This window comes from Molothrus aeneus, chromosome 8 (assembly GCF_037042795.1).
Source record: "Molothrus aeneus isolate 106 chromosome 8, BPBGC_Maene_1.0, whole genome shotgun sequence".
In the NCBI taxonomy this organism is placed as follows: domain Eukaryota; kingdom Metazoa; phylum Chordata; class Aves; order Passeriformes; family Icteridae; genus Molothrus; species Molothrus aeneus.
The window spans coordinates 1,707,898-1,721,050 of NC_089653.1; the positions used below are offsets into that span (position 1 = coordinate 1,707,898).

General features: G+C 43.1%; 1 protein-coding gene across 1 annotated transcript; it reads left to right on the forward strand.

Moving 5' to 3' along the window:
* The first annotated feature begins 199 nt into the window (after positions 1–199).
* VPS26A (VPS26 retromer complex component A) lies at positions 200–13,062 on the forward strand. Its single transcript, XM_066554755.1, is given in 10 exon segments — positions 200–250; positions 252–281; positions 3,404–3,553; positions 5,208–5,280; positions 7,324–7,480; positions 7,926–8,090; positions 8,533–8,639; positions 9,674–9,742; positions 10,348–10,490; positions 11,327–13,062. Coding segments are annotated over 10 exon segments (1,059 nt in total). The 3' UTR covers positions 11,441–13,062.
* The last annotated feature ends 91 nt before the right edge of the window (positions 13,063–13,153 follow it).

A 13,153-nucleotide genomic window follows, 5' to 3' on the forward strand; every position in this document is an offset into this window, starting at 1 on the left:
TCGAAAATGAGCGCCAATTCCTGCCGAAAGGAAAGGTTTATCCCCGCGTTATTTCCTGAGGGGAGCCCCCAGCGCTGCCGCCTCCCGGCCGCCAGGCGGCGCCCTCCGGGGGCGGGCACGGGGCTGGAGGGGGAGGTCACGTGCGGCGGGGCGTGGTCCCGGAGGGGATGGGCGTGGCCTGGGGAAGCCGTAAGGTCACATGAGCAGGGGCGCGCGGCCGGGGGCGGCTGGTGCTGTGCGCGCGGGGCCGGTGTCGGGCCGCGGAGGGGGCGCGTACCATGGTGAGTGCGGGGGGGGGGGGGGGGGGGGGGGGCGGCGCGGTAATGGCGGTTATGAGGGGAGTGCAGGGGGGCGCGGAGCGGGCGCGTACCATGGCGAGTGCGGGGCGGGGGGGCAGCGCCGATCCGCCATCGCCTGAGGCGGCGGCGGCGGCGGCCTGGGCAGGGCGGTGCCTCCTCTCCCCCTCCTTCCTTCCAGAACTAAGGATTTAAGGGATTATTAATTTTATTTGCGGATAAAAAGTGCCCGCATGACCTCGGTAGGGCGGGGTTTGGCGGTGAAGCTCGGGTTCCGTGTGCCCCGCGGAGCTGCCGTCGGGGAGAGCGGCCGGGCCGCCCTGGGGTTATCGGGATCTTCCGGCAGTGCCGTGAGGCAGCGCTGCCAGCCGCGGGCTCCGCTCCGAACCGAGCACAGCCTCCGGGAAACCGTGCCCGCAGCCTGGGCCAAGCGCTCGGGGCGCTCCCATGAAGCGGTTAAAAAATACGTGCTGTGAAGAGTCTCTGGGTCGATGGCTTTGTGTTCTGGGGTGTTCGGGTTCCTTCACACGTGCAGGAGCTGCTCGGGGCTCCGTGTGAGGCTGGGGTTTCTGTAGCCTCTGTCAGCCCCCGGCATTCCCACAAGTCTTTCAGTGCAGCTCTCGCACTTGAGCTTGCTTTTGGTCCTGATGTGGCAGAATCTCCGGCGTCTGTTTTTTGCACAAAACCAGGAGCGTTGCCTGGCATTGGGCCAGTTTCTGGAAACCCCAGTTCTCTGTCTGCATTCTCTTAAACTGTAACATAATAAGCCCTGTGATAGCTATCTAAAATACTTCTTGTTTTGCATAGTTTCCCCGCAGCAGTATCTTCGATAGCAGCTGGAGGAGATGCCTGCTGCTGACTTCTTTATTTCATGTGTTCTTATTCTCTCTGGAGGAGATCATAGCTAATCTCGGAGGAGTGCAGTTGAAATACTTACGTGCAGTCTCCTGAGAAGTGACGTGTTTCCAATGTTTGGTCTGGCTGACCATTTAAATGGTCTGCTTGTAATTCAGAAGGTACTGTGAGAGCATCCTGTATAGTTTGCTTAAAGGTAAAGTGCTCCCTTCTTTAGTTAGAGGGGAGTATAAGACTAATCTGGAAAACAAGTACAGTTTCAAGGAAAAAATGTGGCCATGCTCAAAAGTATCTTGTGTTTAAAATAGTCTACAATTTGGAATTCTTGTTGAAACTTTCTTCTTTTCTCTTGCCCTTCCTCAGAAGCCAAGAATCAGTAATGGTTCTAGCATGCACTGTTTGCGAAACAAAACAGCAAAAAGAATTTTTCATCAGTCTGTACAAATCTGTGCTTGGCAGAGGCTTGGAGTACATTTTGGTCTTCTGTCTGCTGGCCTTGTTGGTCATCTGCTGCTGCTTTCACCTCAGAACGTGTAGTAGATATAACAGGGTTCTGTTGGAGTCACACACCCCTTTGTGGGTTGATGTGGGGCTGATTGCTGAGCACATACAAAGTCAGTTTAGTCTTGTGTGAACCACTGTTCTATAGCTCCAGATTGCTCTGGGTGCTCTCTTCTCTAGGAGGGTGAGCATGAAGTCGCTCAGTGTTCTACTGCTAAGCAGTAGCATTCTGATCAAATCTTCCCCTAGGCTCTGCATTTCAAACTTCAGGTCCCCAGAGTGTCTTGGAAAGAGTTCTCACTCCTTTTTTTTTTAAATGTTAAATTGATGAAGTGGCAGTGATTGTGTTGTTTAACTCCAGCTGAGAAGAAAACACCACCGCAGCCGCTCGCTTCTCTCCCCACCCTGGTGGGATGGGGAGGAGAAGCAAAAGTACAACTTGCAGGTTGAGTAAGAGTTTAATAATTGAAGCAAAGTAAAATATAATAATGGTAAATAATAACATAACAATAATAAAAAGGAAACATGAACGAGTGATGCACAATAGAGTTGCTCACCACCTGCAGGCTGATGTCAGCCCCCTGTGGGTAACTCCCCAGTTTATACACTGGGCAGGACATTCTGAGGTGGGGAATATCCCTTTGGCTGCTTTGGGTCACCTGTCTTGGCCATGCTCCTTCCCAGCTCTTCAGTGCATCTCCCCACTGGCAGGGAATGAAGCACAAAAAAAGTCCTTGACTTAGAATGAACCCAGCTTAGCAACAGCTAAAACCTCAGTGTGTTATCAATGTTATTCTCAGACTGAATCCAAAAAACAGTGCTGTACCAGCTACTGAGAAGAAATTAACTCTAGAAGAACTTCTATCTAGAAAAAGTTAACTCTAGCTGAAACCAGGACGGTTTCATGTACACCAAATTCATCTGGTTGAAGCAGATGTTCTCATGGAGAACACAGTGTAATTTCTCAAGAAAACCCAGAAAAATCACCCCGAATTAGTGAAGTGTTGTCTGCTTTAGTACATCAAAGCAGATTAATGCCCAAATCTTGGGAGGAAAATGTTGGCTTCTGTGCTAATCTTGTTGAGTTTCCCATAGAGCACGAAGAGCTGCGTGTTTTGAGCTCCTTGGAAGAGGTGTTTGTGTCAGATCAAAGGAGGAGCTCTTGTGTTTGGTGCCGGTCAAAAGTTGGAGCACAGAGAATGCTGAGGGAAGGTGACACTGTGCCTGGGGCAGTGTCACACACACCTGTGACACCCCTCTCTGGGGTGGCAGCCTTGTGCAGCTGGAACTGCCTGAAGAGCTGCTGCCTCTCAGAGCTGCTGGTGCTGTCTGCTAGGACAACTGTGCTGTGTAGGCAGAGGCAGCAAATAAATCCCAGTTCCTTTCTCCAGCCAGGGGGATGCTTTGGGCTTTGCATTTTATCCCATGTTATTGTTTCTTTCCATTCTACTTTGCTCTAGTGTTTGGGTTTTTTAGCAGTAGCAATGGTAATTACGCTGAGTACGTTTTATAAATGTGATATTCAGTAAGAGCTGTCAGTGCTTGTTACTGACCTGATTTCAGTTCTTTGCTGGATGAACAGCTGTCCTTTGTCACCACTGTTCCTTGAGTCTCTGATACATAATGCCTTTGTAACTTGGTGGAAGCACAAATGTTTTTTCCACAGCATATAGTGTACTTCTGCAACTAAGCACCACATTTAAAATGGAGTGTCCACTGTGTAGTAATTTATCCAGTTCTTGTTGTTCCAGAGTTTTCTTGGAAACCTTTTCGTTCCTGTTTGTGAGATTGATGTTGTACTTAATGATGCTGAAACACGGAAACCTGCAGAAATCAAAACAGAAGATGGTAAAGTGGAAAAGCATTTTCTCTTCTACGATGGAGAATCTGTTTCAGGAAAGGTAAATTTTTATTTAAAAGTGACTTTTAATTACTGTTCTGATTCTGGCATGCAAATGCATATTGGAAGGTAAATGAAAAACTGCTTAAGAGCTGCATTTTCAGCTTGTGTTGTTATTCAGAGAGGAAACTCTTGTTATGTATGGTTTTTTTTAACCCCAGTCATTCAGGCAGCTGATAGAAGTCAACATTTTTGAATGGCAACTATTTATTTCTGGTCATCTGATATTTATGAATAAGCTTTTTGTGCAATGATGTGCAATCCTACTGTTGCTTCTGATGAGAAGACTCTTTCAAACTGGATCCCCCTGCTTCCCCTTCCCTGTGTACTCCAAAATCCACAATCCAATACACGTAACAGTAATTTCTGGCTGGCACAGTCAAAAATTTGCATACCCTGAAGATAAGCCCTGCTCTCCATGTCCTGAAGTGATTTCTGGATTGCAACAGAGGAGCAACATATGAAGTTCAGCTGGCTGCTGAGTCAACAAGAGTTTTACTTACTGGGAGAAAAGACAATGAAGTTGAGATTGCCAGAGGGATTTCCCTGCATTCAGTGTTGCACCCAGGCACTCTTTGCTAGCGTTCTGTTTCACTGGAGCCATTCTCACTCTGAGTATTTCTGTTATGATTCACTCTTCCTTCAGAAGAGTTGGGTTCTGAGATTGACTTCTGAATGCCTGCTTTGATCTTGACTGACCTATAGCCCTGGGCATCTCCCTGCTCTGGCCATGCCTTTCTGCACAGAGATCCTGCTCCCCTAGAAGGATCCTTGCAGGGATGTGAAGGGCCACAAGATGAGCCTGAAACCAGGAAACTGAGGGAGCAGCTTATGATGCCCTGCTGGAGCACTGCTTACTCAGTGCCTGATGAGTTTTGGCTAACACAGGCACAGTGGCACAAGGAGGTCTGGGAGACCTGAAGTTTTTTGGGCAGCTTCTCTCTACCCCATCCTTGTTTTCACCACAAAGATGGATTGTTCCATCTTTGGAACAAGTGATTTACTTCCAACTCAGATAGTGGCAATGTACTGAATTTTTGTACAGTACAAAATTTCTCTGGTCATCACTGCCTTATAAGAAAACATTCTATATGCTTAATATTTACATATATTTACATGTCTCAATGCAGTGTAAGCTTGTGGAATCCTTTCTTGTCTGATTTTGAGAATCAGAGTCACAAATGAAAGTCTTCCCAGTAGGTTTCATTATCTGTTCTTTTTCATTGACTTAGCCAACACCAGTATTTAGCTGTCTGCCAGAGAAGGGACTGAAGCTCACATGACTTGAAAGGAATCATTCTCAAGGCATTTCATTTTTGAACTTGCAGATGTGACTGTCAGAAGATGCTTTGAAGCATCACGACTGGCTCTGCTTGAGCTCTGGCTTGGATACTTAATTTTGGGACTTGAAAGTTCCAATTTTAGTTATAACATTCAGTCTTGTGGATGATTAGATTTTTCTTGAACGTTTTAGTGGTGCCTTGGAAATGCTTAATTTCATGATCAGCTGTTTGATTTGGCTGCCTTTAAGTTCTTGAGATCTTGGTTTCCTTTTTCTTGGATATGTTTTCCTTTTTACTGAGATTGTGTTAGAGTGAAAATGCTGAAAAAATTTAACTTGTGTTTGTTTTTTTGGGTTTTTTTTCCCTTGGTAGGTGAACGTCTCCCTTAAACATGGGAAGAGACTAGAGCACCAAGGAATTAGAATTGAATTTGTAGGACAAATTGGTGAGTTTAAGCTCTAAAGGGGATTTTAGGTGCTTTTTTGAAACTTGGTATTGTAACTATCAGCAGTTTGGCTCAGACAATGCAACCTGTTCTGATCAGTGGCTGATAAGAGCCAGAGGAAAGTTGTTTTCCTTACTTTAAATCAAGTGATGTACTAATTTGTGCTGCTCAGAAAGTCATTGGGAGAAATATATGTGTGTGGGAGGGAGAATTGGCTTGGTGAGTATTCAGTCTGTCTAAGACTAGCTAAAAGTTGGATTAAGAACCACTAGAGATTGAGGAAAACTAAACTTGTGGTCTTCTCTGAAAGAAAAGAGGCATAGAAAAGAAATTAAGAGGCAGTCTATAGCAAAATACTTTTTAAAATTTTATGGTTGTTGGTTTTATAAAATGTATTAAAAATGTAAATTCATTATAACTACCAAAGTCTGCTTAGAGTTGAACTATGAGGAATCTTTATTATATCTTACTTCCTACCAGTCCAGGTAATCTCTCTGCACTCTTGGGCTGATGCTAAAGTTCCTTCCCTCTCAGAGAGCTCTTTGCATTGTTGTTCCCCTTGGAAGTAATTGCTCAAGTTTCAGCCTCATACAACTGACTTTAAATGGAATTTCACAAATTCCCTATTTCTCATCACTCAGTAGGCTCCAGTGTTCTGTGTCTGAAGTGTTGTGTAGCAGATATGACTGAGACACCTGGCACCTGCTGCTTTATGCTTGGAGGTTTTGATCAGTAAGGTTGTAAAATTAAACTTTGAGAATAAAGCAGCACTGTGATGAGAGTGAGGTATATAGACAGAGGAAAAAAAAGAGCTCAGGTATGTCACCTTCATTTAGTTTGTTGTCTTCTAACAGCTGTACAGATTGGTTTTCATCTTGATTTAGACATTTTATTCTCTAGGTGAATTTATTTTGATGTAGTGTTTCTTGAAATTCATGCATTTCTGGCACTTTCTGTTATTCTACATTTGGAAGTGCACAGAGTTAATGCAGATGTGGTTTAAACTACTGCTCTTTGTACTTGTCCATGTTTTCTTGCATCCTTCCAAGTGTTAGTGTAGAAATGCAGAAGATGTTCCAGTAGTGTGATCTCTTTGCACTGTTTGCAGACTAACTCCATATCAAAGCTGTATTTTAAACCAGCTCTGCAGGGTACAGCTTTTCTGTACTGGCACAAAAAGTATTTGATATGCAGCATTAGATAAACTATGCATTAGATAAATGCTTGTCCCAGCAAAGCAAATATGTTTATAGACCATTTGTGGTCATATTAAAAAAAGAGGAGTTACTAGTTAGTATCAGTTTCTACCACATTGGCAGTGATAAATTGTGGAGTTAGTTTAGTTCATTTATTCTTTTCTGAAAAACTACCAATGCTGATGTTCAGTTTTGAATGGTAGAGAAGCTTATTTTTAGATACTGAAGTGTTTGGCTTTTGATTTTAGGGTGATTTTTGGTGAGAATTGCATGACACATGTCTAGGAATGAATCACTGACACCACTCTGGGGACAGGAGATGCTGTGGCTGTGCAGCTGCCTTTGTTTCCAAGTGACTGACTTAGACCAGGGGTCATAATAAGCCATTTACTGTACACTAGTAGTAATAATCAATTATTTGCTAGATGTTGTTAATCTGCAGACCAGATTAGGCTCACTGGCCTGTCCTCAATAAGGCAGCCCTGACACTGCTTAGGTTTTGTCCCTGCAGCAGTAAATGCTGGAAAACCAGGCAATGCTAATTCCAGAGCATGCAATGCAAGAAGCACTTATTAAAGCTAGCTAAACTGTCATTAACAAACCATGGCATGCTAGTGAAGCTCTCAATGTGTTCTCTTCATTCCACTTAGTTCTTTAGGGATGCTAACTGTAGGTTGCTAGAACTGAAGGTAATTCGAAAATCTGAATAAAACATTTGGTCAAATATGTGTATTTTAAGTTAATTGCTTCTCTTATACTCTCCCACCTGCTGCTGCCAAATTAGAGGCAATTTTCTTTGCTAAAAATAAACACTGAAATATATTTTCCTTTAACTTTCTAACTTTAGAACTCTTCAATGACAAAAGCAATACCCATGAATTTGTAAACTTAGTGAAAGAACTGGCCTTACCTGGAGAACTGACCCAAAGCAGAAACTATGACTTTGAATTCATGCAGGTTGAAAAGCCATATGAATCCTACATTGGTGCCAACGTCAGACTGAGGTTTGTAACTGATAAAGCTTTTTCTTCCTCTCCTCCCCTGCAGAAAATTCATAATTTAGCAATTATGCTGCCCCCTCTTCCTCCTTTTAGTTATTACATAGAACATGTAAAAGCCAGTAGCTAGTGTGCCTTGATTGGAATTGTGGAGATTTGAACACAATGTGGTCTCTTCTACATGATTTGGAATTGCTCAGTGCTGTTTGTATAAATAAAATTCCTCCAGTTCAACCAAGTGAAGACAGTCCATGTCTCTCCTTTAAAAGACAAACCCATACCCACAACTGAAGGAAACACTCCCACATGTGTTTTGTCTTATATTTTGGTGTCTTACTCTTTTTTACAGATTGTACACTGGTCTTTCCAAGAATAGCTGTACTTCAGAACGTGAGGGCTCTTACTTAGGAAACCTGAACAATTCTGGCTAATGCAGTGGCTTTCTTCCTAGGTATTTTCTAAAAGTGACAATAGTGAGACGGCTGTCAGACTTGGTGAAAGAATATGACCTGATTGTTCACCAGCTTGCTACATATCCAGATGTAAACAACTCCATCAAAATGGAAGTAGGCATTGAGGACTGTCTCCATATAGAGTTTGAATACAATAAGTCAAAGTAAGTGTCAGAGCAAAATGCTTTTACGTAAATAACTTGGTGTAAAAGGGTCCAGTATGTAATATATGGTGACTAACTTCACCTTCTGGAGACTTAAAATGTAAAGTACTAATTCCACAAATGAAACACTAATTACACAATTATTTTTTGAGATACAGTTGGCTGTTCGGTCTTCAGTACTAACAGAAAAGTCACTAGCAAATTTAAGACTCAATTTTTGCATCTGCACCTTTTCAGTATGACTGATAGCACTTCCTTTACTGATGCTGATGGAATGATGGAAATATTGTAGTTGCTCTGGTCTGGCTGAAGTGCTTAGTTCACTGGGGAAGTGAGCTCCAAGTAGTTTCCAGGCAGATAATTGCCTGTGTGACTTGTTTTCAAGAAGGTGCAAAACTTGTGTTTATTCTTTAATAAAACCCCCCATTTTTTTCTCTTAAAGGTATCACTTAAAGGATGTGATTGTTGGAAAAATTTATTTCCTCTTAGTGAGAATAAAAATTCAGCACATGGAGTTGCAGCTGATCAAAAAGGAGATTACTGGAATTGGTAAGAGAAACAAAGTCCAAATGAAATGGTAGCTTGTGTGCCACTTGGGCCTCATGCAGACCTGGAGACTGAAGTCAGTGGTTGCAGTGCTGGCTGAACCAGTGCTCCACCAGCTTCTTTCTCACTGCTGTTTGACTACCATTGGCATTTTGTGCTTTGGCAATAATACTTCATAGTCAACACTGCCAGTCTTTTTAATTGTTCTGGGGTTGTGACTCTTGTGACTCTTCACAAACGTGAACCCTTGTAAATGGAACTTGGGCACAAATGCACAGTAGCTTAATCAGCCTTAATAGATAAGAGTGAGGGAGGAGGTATAAAATGCATCCTGGAGACCCCCTTGCCTCTACAGGGATTAACTGGTTAAGGGGGCTTGGTAAACAGCAGCAGGAATCAGTCATGTTCTAGAAATGTGTCATTTTCTGTCATCCAAAGCAATGGATGGGATGGAAACATCAAGTGGCTTTGAAGCAGAAGCAGCTTGGTTATTGCAGACTGGGTTTGTACACACTGGCACAAGGCTGGGAGAGGCTGTGGCTCACGACTTCATTCCCCTGTAGCTGGGGTTCTTGGGAGCTTCTTCTGTGGAGAATGAGAAAGCTTCCACTAGAGGAAGGGCAGAAATCTCCACTTTATTTCTGGCTCTTGAGCTGGCTGATAAGCCTTCATGTTCTAGTTTGAGCATGGCCTAGCAGTACCAGTTGCTGGGCTAGCCCTGCCCACCAAGCAGAGCAGTTTCAGGATCCCAGACCCTCTTGCTTGTCCCTTATTTAAAGTTTGCATATCCAGGGCTCCTTGAAGCTCTGGTGCCTTCCTCTGCTGTGTCATTGTGGTGGGGGGAGAGCAAGAAAGAGATGTCCTGCCTGGGAGAGGGTTTTGCTTCCTTCAGCCATGGCTGACTTACATGCAAAACAAAGGCAAAAAGGCAGTGCTGTGTTAATTTAAAAGCTGCAGAATGGAAGTTGTTGCTATAAAAGTTTGTAAATGTTTAAAACTGAAGTGTGTGTTCTCACAGAGAAAACTTGTTTCACCAGGACCCAGTACCACAACAGAGACAGAAACCATTGCAAAGTATGAAATAATGGATGGGGCACCAGTTAAAGGTAAATAACTGTGATTGTTTTCAAGGGAGAGCATTTAGTGCTAAAAGCCTATTTAAAAGATCTATTTAATTTAAATTTAATTTCATTTAAATCCTATTTAAAATATCTGGGACAGAAGAGAGGACTTACACACTTTTTTTAACTAAAGAAACCACACTTCTCCTTAGTTTGCTGAAATGATGATGCATTTTCTATTTGGAGAAGACATTTTGATGGACTTAGGGCATTGCCTTGGGATCCTAGTAACTTCAACCCTTATTTACCATGAAAATTCTATGACTGATTCTTTCATCAGACCTGATTCCATGGTGTAGACCAGCTCTAGAGAGTTCAAAACACTTTGAATTGATCCTTGTGGCTTTCCTGCTTGCACTGAGAAAGGGTTCTCACTTTTCATTTCATACTTGCTTCTGTGCTTTCTGATTTTTTTGGTGGGTATTTTTTTGTCTTGTGCACGTTTGGTTTTTTTGTTTTGTTTGTGTTTTTTTACCAAGGAGCAGCACAGACAGTGCTTGGGATACTGCTTTTCTTTTGCATGTCTTCTGCAACTGTATGAATCATTCCAGTTGGAAGGAACTAATTTAAGCTCTCTGTTTTTTTTGCAGGTGAATCGATTCCTATCAGATTGTTCTTGGCAGGCTACGACCCAACTCCAACAATGAGGGATGTGAACAAAAAATTTTCAGTGAGGTACTTCTTAAATCTGGTGCTTGTGGATGAAGAGGACAGACGATACTTCAAGCAGCAGGTATGCTCCATGGCAGGCCTGTTGCAGAATTACCTGGGCTGTTGTAATGCTGCTTTGAACCTTCACCTGTGCTTCATGTGTGGCATAAGCATTTGTCCTGGCAAGTGTGCCCACAGCTGTGTAGGTGATGTGAGCTTGCAGAAAAGGAGCCAAGGGGGATGCTGGATGCTATTCCAGCAAGGACAGGGGGCTCAGTACCATAGAACCTGCTTTGGGCATACCCAGACAAAACTCTGCTGGGTAAAATGAGCTACTGGTGCATTTGTTTGCTTCCTGAAACTCCTGCAGAGAAAACTCCCCTCCTGCACCAGCCTGGGGTCAAAACTGCAAAGTGTTAATAAGGAAATTTTCCTGAAAATGTTAGAGAAGATGAGGTGGTGCTTAGGAAAGGGGCAGCCAAAAAGGTCACTGGAAGAAGCTGTGTGGATTAGATCAAAATCTTCCTACTACAGCAGAGACATGACAGCATAATTAAACATGGAAAACAAGAGGGAGCTGGAGCATACAGTAGCTATGGTTAGGCTTTCAATTTTGAGAAATGGAGGAATAAAAATTTCTTGAACTCTTTAATACTTTTAAAATTGAGAGTAGGGTAGTTAAGGAAGGGGCAACTGCTCAAGATTGCAGGTATTGAAGCAGTAACTAAATATGTAAATTTAATGGTGGTGTCTTTCTGTTACTTTGAACTGCACTGATAAGTAGTGGGGTGCATTTTTTGTGGGCTCTTGTGTTTGATTATCTTTTTTATTTTCCCAAAAGTTTTAGTTTATCAGGAACTTGATGCTCTTGCCTTAATGGCAACTGTTGGTTTCAAGAGGGTTTTCTTCCTCAAATAGGAAATAATTTTATGGAGAAAAGCTCCTGAGAAGCTGAGGAAACAACGGACAAACTTCCACCAGCGATTTGAATCTCCAGAGTCACAAGCATCTGCTGAGCAACCCGAAATATGAACTGGTCTAAGGTGAAAAACTTTGCAGTGCTTCAGCAGGTTAAAGATGGCAGCAGCCTGTGGGAAAAGAAGGCCAGAATTCCCATTACAACTGTCTTCCTTCATCTTGCAGTGCTGCGTTTACCATGCTACTAAAGCGTTCTTCAGTTAAACATTCAAGTATGTATATACATTTAAAATAAAGTGCTTTCTCAAACACTGGAACTTTCTTAAGCTACTATTTTATACTGCACATTTACTTTTATTTGATAATGTTGTATGCACTTGGGTATGCAAAAGCTTAAGTCTAGTTATTTCCATGCATGGTAGGCTGGTGTATTTGATTTTTGCTGCTCACCTCTACAGTGTAGACTAAAGCATTTCCTGTCTCTCATGTTGTTTATTGCATGTTTGTTTCCAATGTTGCTTATTTGCTTTGTTTTGTTTTGAAACTGCATTAAGACACAATGACTAAATCACACTAAAAATCAAGGTTTATGGTGCATTTGTCCTAAAATCTCCTGATTACTACATTAGACAGGGTTTAACTGAAGCTGCATGTACGTGCACTATGGTTGGAGCCCTCAGACCAGCAGATCTAAGAGGCTCTGCACCTGGCAGTAACAAAGAATATTGGGAAGCATCTTTGCCCTCTCTGCCCCAGTTCTCTGTCAAACCTCTCTAAGTCTTTCACACCAGTTGCTCCTGACTTTTGAGGGCTCATTACCCAGTAATTAGTGACTGTAGGGATGTCATGAGTTCACCCTCAGGTGGTGAGCAGGTAAAGTATTTGAACATAGTTAGCTTATTGATGAAGTAAATGCTGGTAACATCGATTATTTTGCAAGTATGTGAAACTGTGTTTCCTCCTGGCTTCATGATTCCATTGTGTTCACAGTCAATGTCTAAAACTGTCCTGACAGGAGAGGCAAATGTCCCCAAAGGACATCCTTCTGGGGACTCTCAGAGCAAACGAGCTTCTTGTGGGCTTCTGCAAAGGTATTCAAAGCCAGGCGAGCCTTAAAACTTAGAAAAGCTTGTCTGGCCCAGCAGATTGTTTGTCTTTATCATCATCTCGTAGGCATGTAGTGTTTGAAGAAGTAGCTTAAAGGAGTGAAGTGTTGGTGTGTTCACACGGAGCGTGGCTCTGTGTCACACCTGTGGCTTGGCACTAATGGAAGCCTGCTGTGAGGAAGGCAACTTGCACTCGTAGTTCTCTTGGCCTTTAAACCAAGGCTTCTCAGCTCCGGTGCAAGTGTCATTGGTAACCTTACTTTATGAGTAAGTAAATAATCAAATTACATTTCTGTAAGAACTGTTTTATTACTGTGGCACTTTGATAAAGCAGAGACTCTGTGTACTTTATGCTAGGATACTCCTAACGCGGATATCTTCGGCTGAGAGCAAATCCAACTCCCTCATGTAAGTGCCTGTTCAGAAACTTAAAAGAATAAAGTTTAAAAAAAAAACCAAACCAACCAAATATTTTCATGGTCACTTGCATGTCGTAAACCTGGGAACGATGATTTTGAAAAACCTGATTGTACTTACCCAGCCTCAGATTGCGCACCCATGTGTAACGAGCGGGGGGAAGGCATCCTGAGCTGCTATTTGAATTATTAAACCAGCTGTATTCTCACTAAACGCGCCTGGTCTGTGTGTGAGGGGCGCTGCGCTTCCTCAGGGTGGGGGGGGGGGGTGGGGGGGTGGTGGGGGTGGTGCTGCGCACGCGCGG